Consider the following 18,690-nt stretch of genomic DNA (forward strand, 5'->3'; position numbering starts at 1 on the left):
CCACTGCCTCCCAGTAAAAGGAACTCACCGGAAGGAAAAAGGCTGGATTATCAGAGCAAATCTTTTCTAATTTTCAGTACAGGTATGCTACTCAACAAACGATCACACATTTTAAGTACATTTCCTTGAATAAATACCACTGAGTATCACCTATCTGCAAAGATTTAAGCTAATACCCAGCTGAGTACTTACACACTAAAATGAAGCAAGGCAGAAATATACAACAAAGACAATTATTTAAGACCTTTATTAACAGGTGCTTGCAGTTTGTTGACTTTTTTTTTTGAAAAAATCAAGCTGTAAACTTTTATTACAAATTAAAAATGAGGTTCTTAAAAATCTCAACTTGACCAGATATGAAACAATTTAAAAACCTTTAAAGGTGTATTGAGAAAAAACAGGCTTTTTTTTTTTTAAAAAACACGTTTGTCATTACCAAAAAGAGACGTCTTTAGGTAAAAATAATAAAAACCCCATGCTGCATAGATAATGCAGATAGTTCTAGTTATCTGGTCAACAGGCAAAAAGCAAGCACTTAAGGTCTTCAGCTCCAATCTTTTGTTCATTTCTTATTGCTGGAATTTCATATTCATTTCTTCTTGTTGGATGACTAAACTGCAAGAGAAAAAAAAAGTTTTTAAATTACCTTCTACAGTTCACTGCAATCTTTTAGTATATCAAATTGCTCCAGATCAAATGAGCTAGGTAGGGAAGGTATTAACACATCTCATATTGGTTTACCTTTACACAGCAGTTCATAACAGGAGTGGGCATTGCTATATAATAAGAATGGTTACTCGTAGATTCTGAATGACCTTTTGACACTCAAAATGGGGGGGCGGGGGGGGGGAGTCTCACTGGCTGAAAATGGTAATTCTAGACCCAAACAGAGACAAATGCATGTCTCCTAGAATCAAGTAAAAAGGGAATCCTCTTAATTTTAGAATTGATGATGTAATGCCAAAGTCACCACTTTCCTCAAACAGACCATACTGGTCACCATCACCTACGTTTTTAATCTGAGTAGCTATCCCACTGATTTTTGAAAATGAAGAATGTCACAATGTAATTACTTTGTTAGGGTAAGGTTAGCAAGACCTTCCTCAGCTCACTGGTGTTTGTGTGTGCACTCAGTCATGAGTCATGACTCTTAGTGACCCCCATGGACTACAGCCCACTAAGCTCCTCTGTCCATAGAGTTTTCCAGGCAAGAATACTGGAGTGGGTTGCCATTTCCTTCTCCAACTTACTGGTAAAATCATACAAGAAAGTTGACAAAAAGCCCTAATACACAAGATACAATGTAAAGCTAGGCCAAAGTATGGCTCTGATATATAGTCCATTAACAAAATGACATTCAAATCATCTTAAGATTAGTTTGGGTAGAAGACACGGGTAAGTTTAAGTGGCTTACTTTACCTGATGAACTGGGTTTTCCTCTCTTTCATTAACAGTTATCACTCATGACTGCCTAGAGGCCAGAAGGCCATCTTACTTACCCGGATGATGGTAGAGATGGTAAGCCGGCATTTACTCAGCCCCGCCCTGCTCAGCCTCGGGAGCGGACGAATTCTCAGCTGGTGGATCGGCTGCTTTTGTCTCTTTGCCATCTTGTGGTTTAGGGTTTTCTGGGCGTCTGCGTCGGTAATTGAAGTTGCGGCGGTACCGACGTTGAGGTGGTTGCTGACCTTGGGTCTCATCTCCTTGATTTTCCTTATCTTCTTCATTGCCGTCCTCTCTGGGCTGTCTTTGGCGAGGAGGGCCCCTGGAATGAACATTGCGGAAACTTGCAATGATAAAAGCTTCTTTCTTTAATCAAGTCACCAGGTTAACACACCTGCCCTTTCTGTGTATCAAGTGGTATGCAGGCAATTTATCAAAATTCAAAGAGTAAACTTGGTTTTTACTTCACAAATTGAGCACGACGACTTGGTAAAAGGATATGGAAATGTAAACTAAGATGACCATTTAAAACTGATTTTAATAGTCTCATATTACCCAATACATCCATATATATACCCAATATATTCATAGATAGTGAAGTGAAGGTTGGGGACCCTGGAGTGCTGCAGTCCATGAGGGCACAAAGACTTGGACACAATTTAGTGACTGAACAATACACTCATATTACTCAAAATGCCCACAGTATAACCTATTCCAAAGTTAGCCATGAAAGGACTAAAGCTGTACAACACCATCAATACCCTGATGCCTTTTAAAAACACGAGTATTAAAGTAACCAGGTTTGGAAACAAGTGCTAACCTTTATAAATGAACATTTGTTAAAAAAAGCAGAAATCAAAACCAGAGAAAAGGTATTCTCTTCATATAAATCAAAGTACACAGCAACCATTAGTTTGGGAAAGGCAAATCAAAACTACTTCATACACACCAGGAAAGCCATAATCCCAAGGCTGAAAACAATCATATTGGGGAGGGTGTGGAGAAACCCCTCAATGCACTGCTGGCTGGTGTGAATATAAAATGGTGCAGCAGCTTTGGAAAACAGCTTGGCGACTAAATGACCTAGCAGTTCTACTTCTAGAACTGTATGCAAAACAATATCCATCATGCATTATTTTAACATTCACAACAAGATGCGAAAATGCCCATCAACCAAGTTAACTAAGAACAAAATGTGATATCCATACAATGGAACCTGATTTGGTCATAAAAAGAAATCAAGTACTAATGAGGGGGGCGGGATTGGGATGGGGAACACATGTAAATCTATGGCTTGATTCATGTGAGTGTATGGCAAAAACCACTACAATATTGTAAAGTAATTAGCCTCCAACTAATAAAAATAAATGAAAAAATAAAAAAGAAAAGAAATCAAGTACTAATGATAAAGGCATGAATGACTAAAATACATGAGGTGAAAGCCAGACAGAAAAATGTCCAAACTAGGCAAATACAGAGATAAGGAAAGCAGATTAGTGGTAGCCAGGGGCTGGGGTAGAGGGGAATGGAGAGTGACTGTTAATGAATACAGGGCCTTTTTTTTTTCCTTTTGGAGGGGGAACATGATGAAAACGCCTGGAATTAGCCACTGGTTGGATAACTTTGTGAATACACTAAAAACCACTGAGTCACACACTTTAAACACCAAGATTATTAGCATGCCTTTTATACCTGTATAGCTCATCCCAGCTCTAACTTCCTATTTAAGATTCCATTTTTCACCTCTAACCCCTCCAATCTTCCACCTACCCCTCCTCCAGCCCCCGCCACCTCTTCTGAAATGGTTTTCCCATATTTTTGGGAACTCCTGACCAGTCCTTGGCAAAACTGCCCTGGCCCTCCCCTGTAGCCTTCCAGTGGTGGTTGTCCCACCCCTTATCACTGTGGCTTCTAAGTGAATTCTAAAACCCCACCTCTCATATCTTAATGTCATATTCCATTTTATTACCCTTTTGCTATTGTAATGATCACGACAGTTCCATATAACATGAGCTTTTAGATTCTTTACCTCCCACGCAATTCTTGTTTGCTACTTAGGTTCTCAAGTTTCAAGCAATCCACTCTCTAGTCACCCTTTACTTATTTTCCTGGTGTATTCCAGGAGTCTTGTTCTCCCACTCTCATTTCCACTAGGACCTATAATCCAACAATCCTATCACTCATTCTGTCCCTTAACTCTTCTTTAATCCTTTTCTCTCCTTTGTCTCCAAGTATAAGGTCTACTACTAAGGATTATCACCAAACCCAAACCCAGTTATCTCTGAGTAGACAAATGCTGAATGAATCCAACCCTGCTTAACCTGAAGCTGCTGCTCAAAATGGCTGGAAAAACACAAGCACGTTTGGTGGACCCACTTTAAATCTGTGATCACTGTTATTTGATTTCCCCTATTTCTCTTCTTGAGATAATTTCATATATTTGTCCCAAACCTCTCACCCCTTTCGACTTCACCAACACACTGGTACCCATAAACTCTGGCTTTTTACACATGCAACATCCACGGTTCCCAGCGAAAGACCAACCCATTACGTGAACCAAACCCAATCCTAACTGAAGATAGCTGCAGCAGATAATTCTGACAAGTATCCTTTTTAAAAAATTGCACTTAAAAATAAATAAAATTGCATTTTTCAGCCTACAAATAAGCTCTTACTTCTCAAAAAAAAAAAAAAAAAATCCTTTCTTAATGATTCTTTTCACTTTACTGCCCACTCATCTGTCTTCCTTTCAGCAAAACTCCTGCTATACTGATCTCAGATTTCCCAAAATTTGCTCTTAGATCTGCATCAATCACTTCACCCCCTGGATTATAAGTAGCATGTGTCATTTACTACTCAAAACAAAAAATTCCTGACTAAATATAGTTTGGAAAGCCCTGCATTCATTATAATAAACATATTCAAATGAGACCATGAAGACTAACTTAAACCAAAAGGCAAAGAGTAAAACTGAAACACTCAACAAAAATTCATGTGCTGTTTTTAAACACACCAATGAAACTAGGTAGAAAAGTGGAGAAGTTCTGCAACGTAACAAAAAGTAGACCAAGGATACTGCCCTTGGGCTTTAAAGGGACAGAGCATGAAAGCCCATTTTAGGTCATTTATTACTATCACAGATAAGCATTTATCACTAAGAGCTGATACTGTGAGTGTTTGCAGTATTTCAACGAGGTATCTACGTCTAGGTTTACAATAGTATGCTACCTGTTAGTTTTAGGGATCACATCTGGAGACTCAATATTCTAAGACCTTTTACTACGTATATGCATTAAACCTGTCTGGCCTGTGAAGCTCTACCCTAATTCCTCTAATAATTAAACACCTTCCATTAAAAAGGTATGCTTACCTTTACTTTTCTCCCTCCCAATGAATCAGGTCTTAAAGTTATAATACAATGCAGTTTAAACTACTATTCTCTTACCTGTTAAAGGACAGAAATGGGAAATTCCATACCCTCATTAGAGTAAAACAACAACAAAACCAACTGCAAAAAGTAGACCACATCTATAAAGCTGTTTTTAACCAGTGCCAGCAAAGATGCAAAGAACACATTCTCAAAGATAACTGACTTCACGTTCACCTCTTAGGCATCTGATGAAAGAAAATGTGAAGTGTTAACAGACAAATGACTGAAAAAGCCTGCAGAAGAAGCATGCTGCTGCTGAGTCGTAATACATGCTTGAAAAAAATTTAAATGCAAACCATACCTGCGGAATCGTGGTCTATAACCCCGATACATATTCTGTCTCACTGGTCTACCTTGTTCTCCTGCACCCTGGTTGTCAGCACCCTGAAAAGGCAATGGAAATCAAGCCAAATTTTACTCAATTTACATTAGCACCAAAACTCAACCAGACAAAAGTCTGAATACAGCAGCAGTTAAAAGTAAATAAAATCACGTTTACCTCCATCACTTCTCCCTGCACAGGAGGGTTGGAGTACTGTGGTCGACGCCCATAGGGTCTCCGCATGTAGTAAGGTGGGAACCTCCGCCTGCGGTAGGGCCGGCGCTGTTGGGCCTGGCCTTCGGGAGCGCTCTCCGATCCCTCATTCTTTTCCCCACTCTCACTATTCTGGTAATTCTGCTGGTAATTGCGTGGAGGACCCCTGCGACGTGGATAGCGCCTATAATGGTTACGGTCTGCTGCGTATTTACTGCCTTGCACTGGAACTCCACCAGGGCCTGTAACATTTGCTGCCTCCGCACCCTACAAAAGCCATCATATAGTGACAGTGACAACGGAATTAAGTACACTCAACAAAACTTACACACAAAAAACAAAAGGGTCTCTGTGGCCAGGGGTACATAGAAACGATTAACTAGTTCCTCACTGTTCTGAAGAGGTAGCCCTCTAACTGCAGCCAGCACATTAGGGTTGGTGCACCTGTGTTCAGTGGTCACCTAACCCATCCATCCACCTTAGAGCCACCATCCTAAAGGATGAGATCTCCAAAATATTTCCATACTGAAGTCAAACCTTTACACAAAAAGCATCCTCACCTTTTCTCCTTCAACAACATCAAACTCCACAGTCTCTCCATCTCCTACACTGCGAAGGTACTTCCTGGGGTTATTCTTCTTTATGGCAGTCTAGTAATATCACATTCCAAAAATAGATTAACAGGGGAGAATAATGTGCTTTTTCATTTAAAATGTACCAGAGTCAATATTATTTTAACTTGGATATACACGTAAAATTAGCTTTAAATAAGACCAAACCATCAATAAATTTAGGAAAACAAGGACCAGTGCTACCCCCAACCTCAATCAAAATACTCCAATCTTACAAGGCCCCAGCATTTTATCACTATTTTCCAAACTAAAACAAGTAATTTAACACGCAAGACAAACACAACTATAAACATATATTTTAAAATGCTTTTTGGAAAAGCATTATATGTAGCTTTGAACAAAATGAGGATATCCACCTATCCCCAAAGACTGCACTGGATAGTAGAAGCTAGCCCCACACAGGGCCAGTTTAGATGACAGGCGAGTGTAGTTTTGCATGCTTCTAAGTTGACCAAACCAACTTTGTCCCTGTGTTACCATATCAAACTGTTACAAATGTCAACCAAAATCCCTTCCAACCTGATTGTGGGAATACTTCAATGGAAATGCAATTCCCATGAATTAACTATGCCACTTTTAATATTCTGTTGGTTATTACCTCCCCAGAATACATTAAATTTCTCATTGTTACTCATTCTCCAGACTTGCATAACAAAACTAAAGGGGAAGAATAACATCTCACATTTGTAATATTTCCATAAAGTACTTTCATGCATTACCCACTCAATCGCATTATGAAGATGATGTGAGGCATCATTATTCATTCCTCTTTTAAGGTAATAAAACAGGCTTTAAAAGTCAGGTGACTTGCCCAAGGTCACACAGTAAGTGGCAGAGTATGGACTTTCTAAATCCAGGTCTCGGGACTCCAAATCCCATGTTCATTCTACTATATCACAGCAGTATCCATTACAGGATCACCCATGCATTTCCATTCCAGAGGAGGGAGGACAACCAACAAATCTGAAGCCAATTAAGCTAAAGTTGCCCAGAACTGCAGTCTCCTTGTAACACCACCAAGACCTGAGCAGCCAAAGTCCTAAGAAACAACTAAATGTTGAAACCACCTCCAAAATAAAGAGGAAAGCATATTGGTGACAACTTGTGGGTTGGTACAAGTGGGTGACATGTGTTTAGCCAAATAATTGATCTCATCTGTCATCTAAACTGTCACAAAGTTTTCATACCTTTCATGTAACTCTCATTTATCTGCAGTCATAGGGGATAGCAGAAATATGGGTTAATTAAAATCCCAAACTCTTATTTTGGTCAGTATCAATTCTCTCCTGCACATTCCCAGATACTTCACTGTTGCCCACAGGGAGCAAGACTGGCAAGCCTTGCCGTCTGTCTCTTGTACCCAAGTATGCAAATTCCTTCGAATATGCACAAGGAAGTAAGAAACAGATTAAGTACTGGTATTCAATTTTATAAAACAAACATTTGTTTTTTAATACAATATTTTGCCTGAGCAGTCCTGTATTTGTTTAGAATTTAAATGTTTCCATACTTAATATTTGACCCTGTGATTACTCAACAGGGTTTTGGATATACCTTGAAACTGATCTGGTTTCCCCCTCAATTGCCACTGAGTGGTCTACAGGTCAATGCAGAGAGCTATACAACACCAACTTAAGGCAGCCTTTCCAAGGAAGTATGCTGCCAGCCAAGCACCTGCCTGAATAACGGCACCAGTGTGGAGACTGACTTTGTCTTTTGATGTCTACATTACTGTACAGTGGTTAAAAAGTTCTTAAAGAGTGATTTTCAATACAAGTCAATAAAATTTCAATAGTCTTAGTAAAAAAAGAAAACCACCCACCGCTCCCGCAGAATTCATAGAAGTATGCATTCCTAAACATTTTTCCTACCCATTGCATTCCTTTGAAGAAAATTAAGTCCAATTAAGCCTATGATATACTTAAGGTCGAAATATTAGTGTTCATTTGGCAGAAGCTTACTTAAACAATAAACTTCTTAATGTTTAAAGTTTCCCAAAATACTTTCCTTAAATAGTACTTGTGGAGGAAAGTTTGGCATGTAGCACCTATCCTGTCAGTTTTTTCCTCTCAAACACTGAGGCTAATCTAAAAACTATTTAATAAGTAATTACCAACCTTGCCATACCACCCTTTCACTTAACCTTAAACGAGCAAGGATTTCTAAATTTCCCAAGCTGGTAAAAATTCCCCTAACATAAAAACATCTTACCTAGTCAAAGTACTTTAGAATAAACAGAAGGATCTATGCTATAATGTCCAGTTTTTCAACATTTGTCTCAAATCAACATATTCTGCAGCTCTGGCCTATTTCCCCCATCATTACTGTCATCTGTCAGAGGTAATTCTAACAGCATTTGAGAACATGTCAAACTTTGTGTTATGGACAGCAACAGTATAGTTCGAATTTAGATTAATGGAGGTTTTCAGTTTGTCTGAAATAAGGTTTGAAAATTCAGTGTAAGGAATCAAGTAGATTCAACATTTTTAAAAAGCTACAGCTAGTAACAAAACAAAATACCAACACGAAAGGCCTATTTTAGTTAAGTGAACTGCCAACACAATGTTTTAATGTACACATTTAAGCTGTACTACTCCTCTTCCTGTGGGAACTAAATTGTTTGGTAAGTGGACTTAATAAACCTTTTTTACAAGGAACAATAGTTCAGAAGACATACACCCTTTTCTTCTCACAAGCGTTAAGCCAGAAGTGTAAACAGCCACAGGAGCACTCACCTGGTGTACAAATACATCTTCCTTGGTGTCATTCCTACAAGACAGAACCAAGTAGAACAAGTTAGAAAACTGAACACTACATTTCATGTTGTCAAAGATTAAGAATACACTTGATCCTCTGGGCCTTCCCCTCCCCTTTTTAGAGACTTTCCTGGCTGCCAACCAGCCATTAGGAAGTAAATTAAGAATAGAAACAAAAACACAACCAGTACCAGTAAGTCACAATGGTTTTTACTAACAATTGTCTCACCACCTACCTTAGAAGGATTAAAAAAGGAAAAAGACAAATAAAAAGTGTGACCTACAAAGCCATTAAGAGGACAAGAGTGACTAGCAACATATATTGTCACTTCTCATTCTACTAAACACAAAGTATTCCAGCATAAGCCATTCATACCTCTAACAGCATGGTTACTACCTTAAGGAGAAGAGATCATGAACATACTCTCATCAATTGCTAGCTTCCCTCCTACTTCATCTTCACCATTCCCAATTCTCAACTTTCACTGAGGGTCATAAGGATGACCTCAGAATATACAATACCAGGAGTGAGTCCTAAATATAAACTATGGACTTTGAGCAATAATGGTGTCAAATGTAGATTTATCAATTTTAACAAATGTATCACTTGGTACAGTATAGCAGAGGTGGTCATGGATACAATCTGTAGGCCTGGGGTACATGGGAACTATGTGTTTCCTGTTCGACTTTGCCATGAACAGAAAGTGCTCTTAAAAATAAAGTACTGATTAAAATAAAGCGACAGATCATAGTGGAAGTACAAATATGAACACTACCAATACCAACGTCATTCACATGGCAAGCATTGTTTGTGCCAGAAAACCAAGGGAAGTGAAGATGAACGCAACTTTTCACTAGCACACAACCCTCTTTTACTTCATTTCAAGACATCATTTTTACACCAATCTTTGTTGTTGTTTAGTTGTCTCTTTTGTGACCCCCACGGACTGTAGCCCACCAGTCCATGGGATTTCCCAGGCAAGAATACTGGAGTGGGTTGTCATGTCCTTCTCCAGGGGATCTTCCCAATCAATCCAGAGATTGAACCTAGGTCTCCTGCACTGCAGGCAGATTGTTTACCACCCAACTACCAGGGAAACCCACACCAATCTTTAGTCCGTTGTTAAGCAAATATGGTTGAAATACTGCTTCAGGGCTTCACAAGTAAGTGTTAAAGGAAGCAACATTTGCCCTGAGTCTTGAATGAATTCACTAAAAAATGAGAATGATGTTCCCAGTGGAGAGGTCATGGACATGAGTAAAACCAACAACTAGCAAATTCAAGTTGAGTTCAAAGTGGCTGGAGAATATGACCCAGCTTTTGTGGCTGTGTGGGTGAGGGAGTAGATTTGAGATACTGTTGTTCTTAACTCAATAGGGGAAAAACTGTGAATGAGTGGATGTTAGAAGTGAGGGGGCAGTGGTGAATGATTTGACTTTCTAGAGATTGGGAATTAATGTGATGATACTGTTAGTAAAAACCACTGGAGGAGCAACATTTCTAGACCTTTACCTACTCACCCCACCCTGTTTTCAGGAGGTCAGAGTTGAGAAAGGACTCAATATTCTAGTGTTTATGCACCAAAGACTCCATATAGCATGGGATTATCATAACACGAAGACATTTATGGAAACAGGATTAATTTAAGATCTTCAAACACACCCCCATCCCCCCACCCAAGGCAGGGTGAGTGAAAACTGACCTTATAAACTAGTTGAGTATTGCTGTTTAGTCACTAAGTCGTGTCTGACTCTGCAACCCCATGGACTGTAGCCTGCCAGGCTCTTGTGTCCATGCGATTTCTCAAGCAAGAGAACTGGAGTGGGCTCTCATTTCCTTCTCCAGGGGATCTTCCCAACCCAGGGATCAAACCAGAGTCTCCTACAATGGCAGGTAGATTCTTTACCACTGAGTCATCAGGGAAGCCCCATTGAGTATTAGAACACTCAGGAATTAACAGCCAGTTGGAGTATCCATCTGTCAAATAGGTCCACATACATCACACAATTCCATAGCTACCACTAGTTTTCAAATGCATCACGACTGAATTTCAAGCTCTAAGGTTGTTCCAAAGAGAGGGGGACAGTACTTTCACTAATGGAAGTAAAGGATATAAGACTTGCTAGATGACTAAGGTAAAGGATATTTAGTACTGGACGTTCATGTAAATAAATTTATTACTTGAGTTTTGGGGGGAAAAAGTACTTTATGGTTTTAATATGCGTTACAATTTCCTTAAAAAAAGAAAAAAAAGAAGGCAACTTTTAAGAGAGGGATTTTTCATTACTAACAATGCTGCTGCCCATGCACCTGGGTAGCCAATATATCATTTTTTCTAATGTAGCTGCAAAGAGGCATTTACAGACTGAAAATACACACCACAATAAAAAGAAAAGCAGTTGTCTATGAATTTTACTTTGGGTTGTAAAAAGAATTTTAAAAAATTCACCAAAAACTTCTCTAGTCAGTTGATCTAGTTGCAACTTGTTATACAGGGGGAAAGCTTAGATACGTTAATAGTTTATACTGTGAGGGTTTAAGTTCCAGATACTTTGGCAAGCATTTTACCATACCAATCCTCACAATGCCAAGGTGGGTGCTTTTATTTATATTACCACCCATTCTACAAATTAGGAAAATGAAGTTTGTGGTCATCTGCTTACAGTGGTAGAATCTGATTCTACAGGCCCTGGTCCTTATCATGTTGAGAACTCAAAAAGGACCTGTTTGGAAATCTTTACATATTTCTGCTTTAGAGGTAGATTATAGCATATGGTTTCTCTAATTTTGGGAGAGGACAGTAATAAATAACAAGCACCCCGTACACACCCTCACCTGCAGTACAGTTATATTCTGTGTAACTGGACCAGGAATCTGCTACATACTGCCCCCTCACCACCGTCAACACATGGAAAATGCAAACCCCATTCTTTGCTCACAAGCCACATAAAACCAGTTCTGTTCTGTGTGGGTTTGTTGATTCCCAATTACTGCCACTTTTAGCTTTTTTCCAAAGTTTATTCTTTCATATTATTAGTCCGCCTTATTAGTTCCTCCTCTGATCTACCACAAGCCACAGGACTGACAGTGAAGAACAGCAAACCCAAAGGGCCTCATCCAATTCTTTAATAACGCTGGGTATTTACCTGTGCTAGCTAACTGGGCATTGTGCTAAGCACCAGAAATAAAAATAAGACATGGTCTACCCTCAAGAATTTCCATCTAGAAGGCTGCCACCATTCAGTCTAATACAGCAGCTGAATTACCAAACACAGCTGCATATTAGAGTATGTTAAGGCATATCAATCAAAGGAGGAGGAGAGAGTGGCAAGATGGGATATAGAACACAATGGTTATCAGCGCCTTACCAAAATCAGTGGAGCCAAGGTTGGAATCCTGGCTACTCCCATTATTAACTACATAATCTTGGGTAAGCTGCGTTATTTGTGAAGTCAAATATCTAAGTTTGTTTCCTAGTGGCCTTTAAAAAAAGGAAAATAAAATGAATTCGATCATTTCAATATCATGGTCAACACTCACTACTGAAGTATTTTACATTCAGTTTCTCAAACGCTCAACAGCCGCATGTGTCTACTACTGTATCGGACAGCACAGATTTACAATATTCCAACAGCGTCATTCCATGCACCAGACACCAGTCCTTCCATTCCCCAGCAGTCAAGGGAGTGTGTACTGTGTTCTTCCACTCTATTTCTTGGTGTTCACAGAACAGTCACTACTGAAAAAAATTTCTAAATGAAAACACAGCCTTTTCACCTATCTAAAAGTACTGATATAATTTTGTTCTCATTCAGCATATAACACAGTAGTGACATCAAGGAAAAAGAAATCACACAGACAGCACGAGACTGAAGAAAAGGGGATGCCATTTTAAGTTAAGAGAATGCCAAAGAAAAAGGAAGTCCTGCAGGGATCTAAAGAAAATGAAAGGCTCTTCAAAGTCCCTAATGTAGCACAATGAAGGTAAAAAAGCATGCAGCCAACTTTTCAAATTTTAAGAAACATTCTTTTTACTAGGTGCCAATCCACAGTATTGCCTGAAAGGAGACATACCATACGTAAGCCTATCTAGCCACAATTGTCAACAAATGCTCTTATGCCATTATCTGAATGGCCACCACACCAAGCCATTAATAATTTAACATGCCCAAGAGCATAAATTAATTTATAATCCTATAGCTATAAAAACAAAAGTTTCAACTTAACAACTTGGTGAAATGACTTCTGGCCAACTCACGATCAGTGCCTAACAATCAGCACAGGAATCAATCCTAAAGCGCTCTGCATACAAGCGACTGCCTTAAGAACCACAGTCTGTTTGAAAAGACTGCCAATGACACATCAGACTTTGGGGACCACTCAAGTGTCTTTTAATGCCTCCAGCCTCCTTAGCACACCATCAAATCTTCAAGTTTTCTCCAGTGCCACAGCATTTACTCATTTATGTTACAGACTACCTATGATTTCTTGGCTCTTCCCATGTGACCAAGCTATAATCAGTTTGACTTTAATAGCCTAAGAGGCTTGGCAATCATCTTTCTACAGGTCTACAAACTTTTAAAATTAACAGGCTTTGTGGGACTTCCCTGGTGGTCCAGTGGCCATGACACCACACTCCCAATGCAAAGGGGTCTGGGTTCGATTCCTGGTCAAGGAACTAGATTTCCACACGAAAACTAAGACCCAGTGCAGCCAAGTAAATATTTAAAACAAAACAGGCTTTGTAGGGTCACAGACTGCTGTATATTTTCCTCTTTCTTAAACAACATTTAAAAGGCAAAACTGGTTCCTGATTCACAGATCACATAAAAACAGAATGAGTTTAAAGATAAAGCTTAGTACTTTCTCCTTTAATTCCTTAATTGCCTCCCAATATAAGGTAAACAATCTGCACACTAAACTAGAACTATCCTATGGCAATCCCTAACTACATGAAACAGGCAGTGAGAAGTAGAAAGCTTTTCAAATCTGGGGAACTAGCAGCATACAGGAGCCCTAGTGACAGGATAGACATCATTTAAGAACCTTTCAAATGGCCAAGAATACCACCCCCACCCCCAATCTGTAACCATATGGAAACAAACAAATTGAAGACTAGGCAGACAGCATAATAGCAATTAAGGCACATAAACTCCACTGTGAGAAAATAAGTTCAAATCCGACCTCTGCTACTTACTAACCACACTTCTTGGAGCAAGTTTACTCTCTGGGCCATTGAATAGTACCTATACCTGAAATGTCGAGGATTAAATCCTATTAGCTGACTTTAAGCATTTACTATAGTTCCTGGCATAAATATCTGATAAACACTAGCTACTCTTACCACCACTATAATGAAGAATCAGTTATATACACATGAAATCCCCAATAGGGAGGCGCCCTGAAGGGAGACCAAACCTGAGAGCCATGATACAGTATTTTTCTGGGGGGGGGGGGGGGGGGGGGGGGCCAGCTGAGCCTTTCCTAGGCCCTGGGTAATAAGTAATAAACACAAATGCAGATTAACAGAGGCCAGGCAGGAAAGGAAGTCAACAACAGGAGAAAACTAAGCCTGAAAAATGTGGTAAAAGAGAAGGCACACCCCAATCACAGGTGGTAACTCTCATGGCAAGCTGATTTTCATTTATATGGAACTAAAGGCCCCCAAACTAAAATAATAGCTCTTAAAAAACTCACAGATTAAGCACATTACCAGTTTGTGATCTCTTCTGTATTTTATTTTCTTCACTCCAAATTTCTTGGCCACCCCTTACAATTAATTTAGCATTTTAACTACTCTGGATAACAGGAACATATTTCTATTCTGGTCACTAAAAGATGCATGTCCAACTGGAAAATAAATTGTTACTGATCCATGTCAATCTTTCTTAAATTTGGTGAGCACGGATTAATCCTCAACACCTGGAAGCAAAAGAGGAAACAGTTTCTAGATTCAAAATCAGAGAATCAAACCCTGAAACCACTGACCCCATGCCATCCTTCTAATGCTATGTCCAATAGTTTTGAGTCAAGTTTTTCATTATAAAATGAAAAATAATTCTGGGGGTTAATAAACCCCTTTAGCCACATAATCCAATTATCTTCCGCAGTCACAGAACACAAAGGAATAACAATGAATTCCTAAACTATATAGCCTAAGAAAACAAACCCAAAAAATTTGCTGTGTTAAAATCAACATAGTCTTCTTTGTTTGGCACCTTTCATACAATCCTTAAAAAAATAATTCTAACAAGGCTTTAACAATTACACAAGCAATAACAGACTGAAAAAAGTTTATAATGAAAATACATTCCTTTAAAGGGGACTTTTACATTAAAAATGTATTTTTAACAAACTGTAAAAACTTAAGAACCTACAATACGTAATTCATAGAATTCCAAGGTTAAAATTAGAGCTATACCAATCATCCCATACATGGCATCCCCAAAAACAGCACACGTCACACACACTCTCTCTCTCAGGAAAGCCAGGTGCCTACAGCCCTGAACCACTTGCTATACGTTTTCCCTTAAGCAAGGTAAACCTCTCCTGAACTTAACTTGTTAGGTTTTACAGTGTCTTGTTCAAGTCTCTGAATCATTGAGACGATCAGTTTAGAAATGTGAAGCACATTTATTTGAACCAGTTAGTTTGACAAAACACTGTGGTTAAGACGATCCAAACAAAGGATCATTAAAAGCCAACTTACATTTAACTTGCCCTATCTGATGATCAAAAACGATTGATGACAAGTTAGATGGATAAAGGAATGGTATCTCACAGAATAAACTTAGAACAGGAAGAACTGCTTTTATCTTGGATTATCAATTGTTCACTTACAAATATAATCTAGATCCATTTAACAAATGCAGCAAAACAGAAGGCACATACATGCTACAATCTTTAAAACACACACACAAATTACTTAAAAGGCTGCAAATTATAGATCACTCCTAATAGGCACACCTGTGATAGATAGCTTATCACCACACTGGGTCAAAGGTCAAAAGCAGTGTTTCTCAAGCTAAGGCTCACAGGCTATAATCACCTGAAATTCCCCTTAAAAAATGTACCCCAGACCTAATGAATCTAAGCTGAAAAGAACGAACTCAGGAATGAGCACTTTTACCCTTTCAAAGCAAGCACACAAATTTGAAAACTACTGGTTTAAGGGTGAGGCCAGTAAGGAGAATCAGAGTAAGACTCAAATACTAACAAATTTAGAGATCACCTAAAAAGTGGTCAATCAAACACCGGCATCAAAGCAGTCCCTTCCTTCCTCACTAGTAACCCATTATCAAAAAACTGATGAGAAACTGTGGCCTTGGCCTGTCCCAAGGCAGTGTAAGAACAGATGGAAAATTCCTGAAGATTTTGGAAAAAACAAAATGTTTCCCCTCAACTGCAAACGTGGAAAACAGACCATCAAATGCTTACAATCTCTTTTGCTCTCTGAGCGTTTGAGTAACTAATGGGTTCTCGCCAGCCAATTGTGTGCCTAGGCTTGATCTTGCCCACTTGGTTTCCCCTCAGTAGTGTCCATTTCAGAAATATTTGGTATTACTTCCTACTCTTGAAGTTCTTTCAAACATCCAGTGTAACAGGGGTGTAAGAAAGAAAATGCTAAGATGACCGCATCATACCTGAAAGGCCAACACTGCTGTTAGCATGCACAGCGCTCTACACCCTCTAACTGCACTACCAGCCTGGGCAGCCATCTTGGAAAAGATGCCCGGCTGACAGGGACCACGAAGAACACTGTGAGTGAACTGCCGTCACCATCACTACTGCTACAAACTCAAAGGATTACTCCTAAAGATGCAGTTTGCAGCTCTGCCTTCAAATACAAAGAAATAATGTTATCGTGGACTAACGTCACTGTAAGCTACAACCAAAGCTTTAACAGGTACGATTTGGGGGGACAAGGAAGTAGGAGGAATAAGGCAATAAGACCTTAGTCCAAATAACATACTTGCATTGTCAAATCACGTTACCTCCAAAGGTTAACAAGTTGTAAATAACCTACACAATAATCAACGGCTCACATTTTCAAATTCCATTTTCAGTAACATAGAAAATGACGGATAAAAATGCGAGGGGTCTAAGCCTAACAGAATCACACCAGATCTTAGCTTTCCCAGTTCCCCCTTACTGGTAAGAGATGGCTCACTCACTCCGCTTGCCTTTTAAATCGCTTTGCACCTTTCAAGTTAGCTAGAGATCAACATTTAGCTACAAAACAAAGACAATCTCTAGGTCTCCTAATCCTTTCGGTCACCAAGGAAAACAAAACCCCACTAGCACTACACCAAGGCTGGCAACCTGCACAAGCGCCAACAACCCCAAGTTCGTAAAGCCTACAGATGGAGGAGAGCAATGCAAGAGGCAGGACAGGGCTTCAGCGGCGGTCACCTCACCTGTTGATGAAACCATATCCGTTCCTTACATTGAACCATTTTACTGTTCCCAAAACCTTCGTTGCTGAAGGAGAGAGAAAAAAAAAACCCACAATTACTAGACGTCCTTTATTAAAACCGCCACGCTTCAGCATCCGGTGGCTCACGCATTCCCTGGCAGCGGCCCGCGGCCACCTGACAGCCTTTTTCCCCAGCGCCCGCCGGCCATCCGCGCGGTCCACGTGGGTGAACCCACCGCAGCAGAGGCTCCCGGGCAGGCCCGGGGCGCGGGCCCGAGCTGGCTGTGCGCGGGGACCGCGGGCGGCGGCGAGCACGTGAGTAGGGGGAAGCCGCCCAGCCCACTCCGGCCTGCGTAGGCGGCGCGCCGCGCCCTCAGGGTACACGCGGAAGGGAGCGGGTGGGGGACGGAACAACGGCGTGCGGGCCCGGGCGCACGCGGCCGGCGGGCACGGAGGGGAGGGACCCCGCCGCACACGCGGCCGGCGGCGCGCGGCCGCACAGGGGGAGGGGCGCGCGGCCGCGCGGGGTCCGCAGGGGGCGCGGGAGGCGGCGCGCGCGCGCGCGCGCTCTGGGCACGCGGACCGGGCGGGCCAGCGTCCGCGAGGGCGCGAGTGGGGGGGCCTGGGGGAGGGGCGGCCGCGCGCGGCCGAGTCGGTCCCCGCCGGCCGCGCGCCCGCCGGCTCGCCCCGCTTCGGGTAACGGTTCCGCCGCCAGACTTCCCTCCTTGCCCCACCCCCGTCCACGTCCGGTCCTCACCGATGACCTTCTTGTCCCCGCCGGCAGGCGCCGCCGATGTGAGGCCGCCCGGGCCGCCGCTCCCTGCGCCGCTGCCCGTCGTGCCGGGCTTGGTGTCGGCAGCGCTGAGGGCGGGGGCGGCGGGGGGGGCGGCGGGCGGCTGCTGGGTCTCGGCCTCGCTGCTCATGGTTGCGGTGATGGTGACTGGGGCCGGCTGCGGCAGCTGCGGCTCCTCCCGGGGTGTGATGGTAACTAGGCCGGCGGCGGCGGTGGGGCTGCTCAGGGCTCTCTGGGGTCCGCTCTCCGCTCCCGCTACCGATCGAACTAGCGAGAATGGCGGGACGGGCGGGATAAGCCCTGAGATCGACCCGCCCTAAGCATCATTCACTGGTCAGTAGTGTTGTCAATCTCACCACCTGACCACAACTCCTAGTTTCTATTGGCTAATACTCTTTCACTCCTCCACTCTCATTGGCCTTTAGGCGGCTAATTCGGCCGACCTACAACCGTTCCTGCCTCTGCTGCCGCCATAGAGACCGGAACTAGAATTAGAGTAGAGTCACCACGAGAACCATAGAGAACCCGAGAGGACGGGCAAGAGGGGACGTGACTTTCACGAGGCTGCAGCCGGGGTGGGCCGGCTCCAAGTCCAGGGTTGTGTCCTGGCTGAAGGAAAGGTACGGCCAGATGCCCGCCCCGGGATTACCCGGCCTGACCTGGGGGCTTGGAACGGGGCCCGAC

At 41.7% G+C, this 18,690-nt stretch overlaps 1 protein-coding gene across 1 annotated transcript; it reads right to left on the minus strand.

Annotated features, from left to right (window-relative positions):
• Positions 1–228: 228 nt before the first annotated feature.
• On the minus strand, positions 229–18,346 carry YBX1 (Y-box binding protein 1). Its single transcript, XM_043878106.1, has 8 exons — positions 17,971–18,346; positions 17,215–17,278; positions 8,776–8,809; positions 5,969–6,058; positions 5,373–5,675; positions 5,175–5,257; positions 1,500–1,765; positions 229–615 (listed from the first exon to the last, which is right to left on the minus strand). The coding sequence occupies exons 1-7, from the start codon at positions 18,134–18,136 to the stop codon at positions 1,531–1,533; spliced, it is 975 nt and encodes a 324-aa protein (XP_043734041.1). The 5' UTR covers positions 18,137–18,346; the 3' UTR covers positions 229–615; positions 1,500–1,530.
• Between the last annotated feature and the right edge of the window lie 344 nt (positions 18,347–18,690).

This window comes from Cervus elaphus, chromosome 20, assembly GCF_910594005.1.
Source record: "Cervus elaphus chromosome 20, mCerEla1.1, whole genome shotgun sequence".
Classification (NCBI taxonomy): domain Eukaryota; kingdom Metazoa; phylum Chordata; class Mammalia; order Artiodactyla; family Cervidae; genus Cervus; species Cervus elaphus.

Coding starts and splice junctions, on each gene's coding strand:
- YBX1 (XM_043878106.1), bottom strand. CDS start 18,136: ATGAGCAGCGAGGCCGAGACCCAGCAGCCGCCCGCCGCCCCCCCCGCC. Junction 5,258..5,372: donor TGCAGGGAGAAGTGATGGAG/GTAAACGTGATT, acceptor TTGCCTTTTCAG/GGTGCTGACAACCAGGGTGC. Junction 1,766..5,174: donor TATAGACCACGATTCCGCAG/GTATGGTTTGCA, acceptor TGTTCATTCCAG/GGGCCCTCCTCGCCAAAGAC.